At 35.5% G+C, this 1,132-nt stretch overlaps 1 protein-coding gene across 1 annotated transcript; it reads right to left on the bottom strand.

Annotated features, from left to right (window-relative positions):
* Positions 1-378: 378 nt before the first annotated feature.
* On the bottom strand, positions 379-907 carry LOC117118286 (the record flags this gene model as incomplete). Its single annotated transcript, XM_033262848.1, has 2 exons — positions 379-621; positions 719-907. Coding segments are annotated over 2 exons (432 nt in total), but the record flags the coding sequence as incomplete, so codon positions are not given.
* Positions 908-1,132: the final 225 nt, after the last annotated feature.

Genomic DNA, 1,132 nt, shown 5'->3' with positions numbered 1-1,132 from the left:
ACCGGAAATCAGGCAAGTTAGAAGCAAATATTATTGGTCCGGCCAACGAGAAAATACTTTCAAAAATATCACTTACGTGTGTAGTTGCGTGTGTGTATGTGTGTGGGGGTGGGTGTATGTGTGTGTGTGTGTGTGTGTGTGTGTGTGTGTGTGCATGCTGAGTCAGGCCATGCATACTGTAATATTTGTTTTAAAAAAAAACTACATTGTGTTAAAATTACAATTTGGGCACACAAACAATATTAATTTGTGAATTTTTAGGCCGAAAACTCGAGTAGCATATACGGCCTTCCAAAGCAGCCGAACCGCTTCCTACGGCCTTGGAATAAATTAATTTATTAAGAGTTTCTTATATTGTAATACTATTGCGTACAATACCTTATCTAAGGACATGCGCAAAGTTGTTTTCCCGGCTTCTTGTACCTCAATTTGGAAGTCCATCCAATTTATTGGAACAGTTCTTTCCATTCCCTTCATGAAACCGCCTACGTTTATTTTCAGTCTTTGAATCCCTTCATCCAGTGCTGTGGTGTTGTCTACGGCATACCTCTCACGATCCACGTGACGTTCGTATGGCGTTTCTTCGAGTTCCTTAAATATTCTGTCGAACATGTCATCAACCTTTGAATAGAAGAATTTATAGTAGGTGTAAATGAATATATCAATGAATTTTGAAACAAATAATATAGTAAACACTCACAGACCTACAATATATTACCTCTGCCTGCTTCTCAGCATCACTCCCCGTGAGTAGGTCCTTGTGCGTCCCAATCAGACTAATTGTCGGTGATGCTATAATTCCATTGATCAAAGGTTTCTCCTCTGAGCCATGTAGCAGTACAGCATACTCATATATCAGCCTTATCCAAAATATGATCATTTGCAGATTTGTCATCTCAAAATGTCCCTGCATATAAACAATATCGTCAGCATAATTTTTTAAATAAAGTTATGGATAAATTGATATACAATTAATTACAGGCTGAAATTAATTATTTCAGGAATGGGTTTATTCCACTCAATGCATATGATAATTTGTTTTACATTTTTCTTATTATTGATTAAAAAAAATAAAGTTAAACAATTGAGTTCCTTAAATTTAATAGAATATTTAAATGGTTTACTTTTTTGG

The sequence above is a fragment of the Anneissia japonica genome, unplaced genomic scaffold (assembly GCF_011630105.1).
Source record: "Anneissia japonica isolate Jap-2015-1 unplaced genomic scaffold, ASM1163010v1 scaffold94465_len1140_cov108, whole genome shotgun sequence".
In the NCBI taxonomy this organism is placed as follows: Eukaryota; Metazoa; Echinodermata; class Crinoidea; order Comatulida; family Comatulidae; genus Anneissia; species Anneissia japonica.
This window is presented reverse-complemented; position numbering and strand designations above follow the sequence as displayed.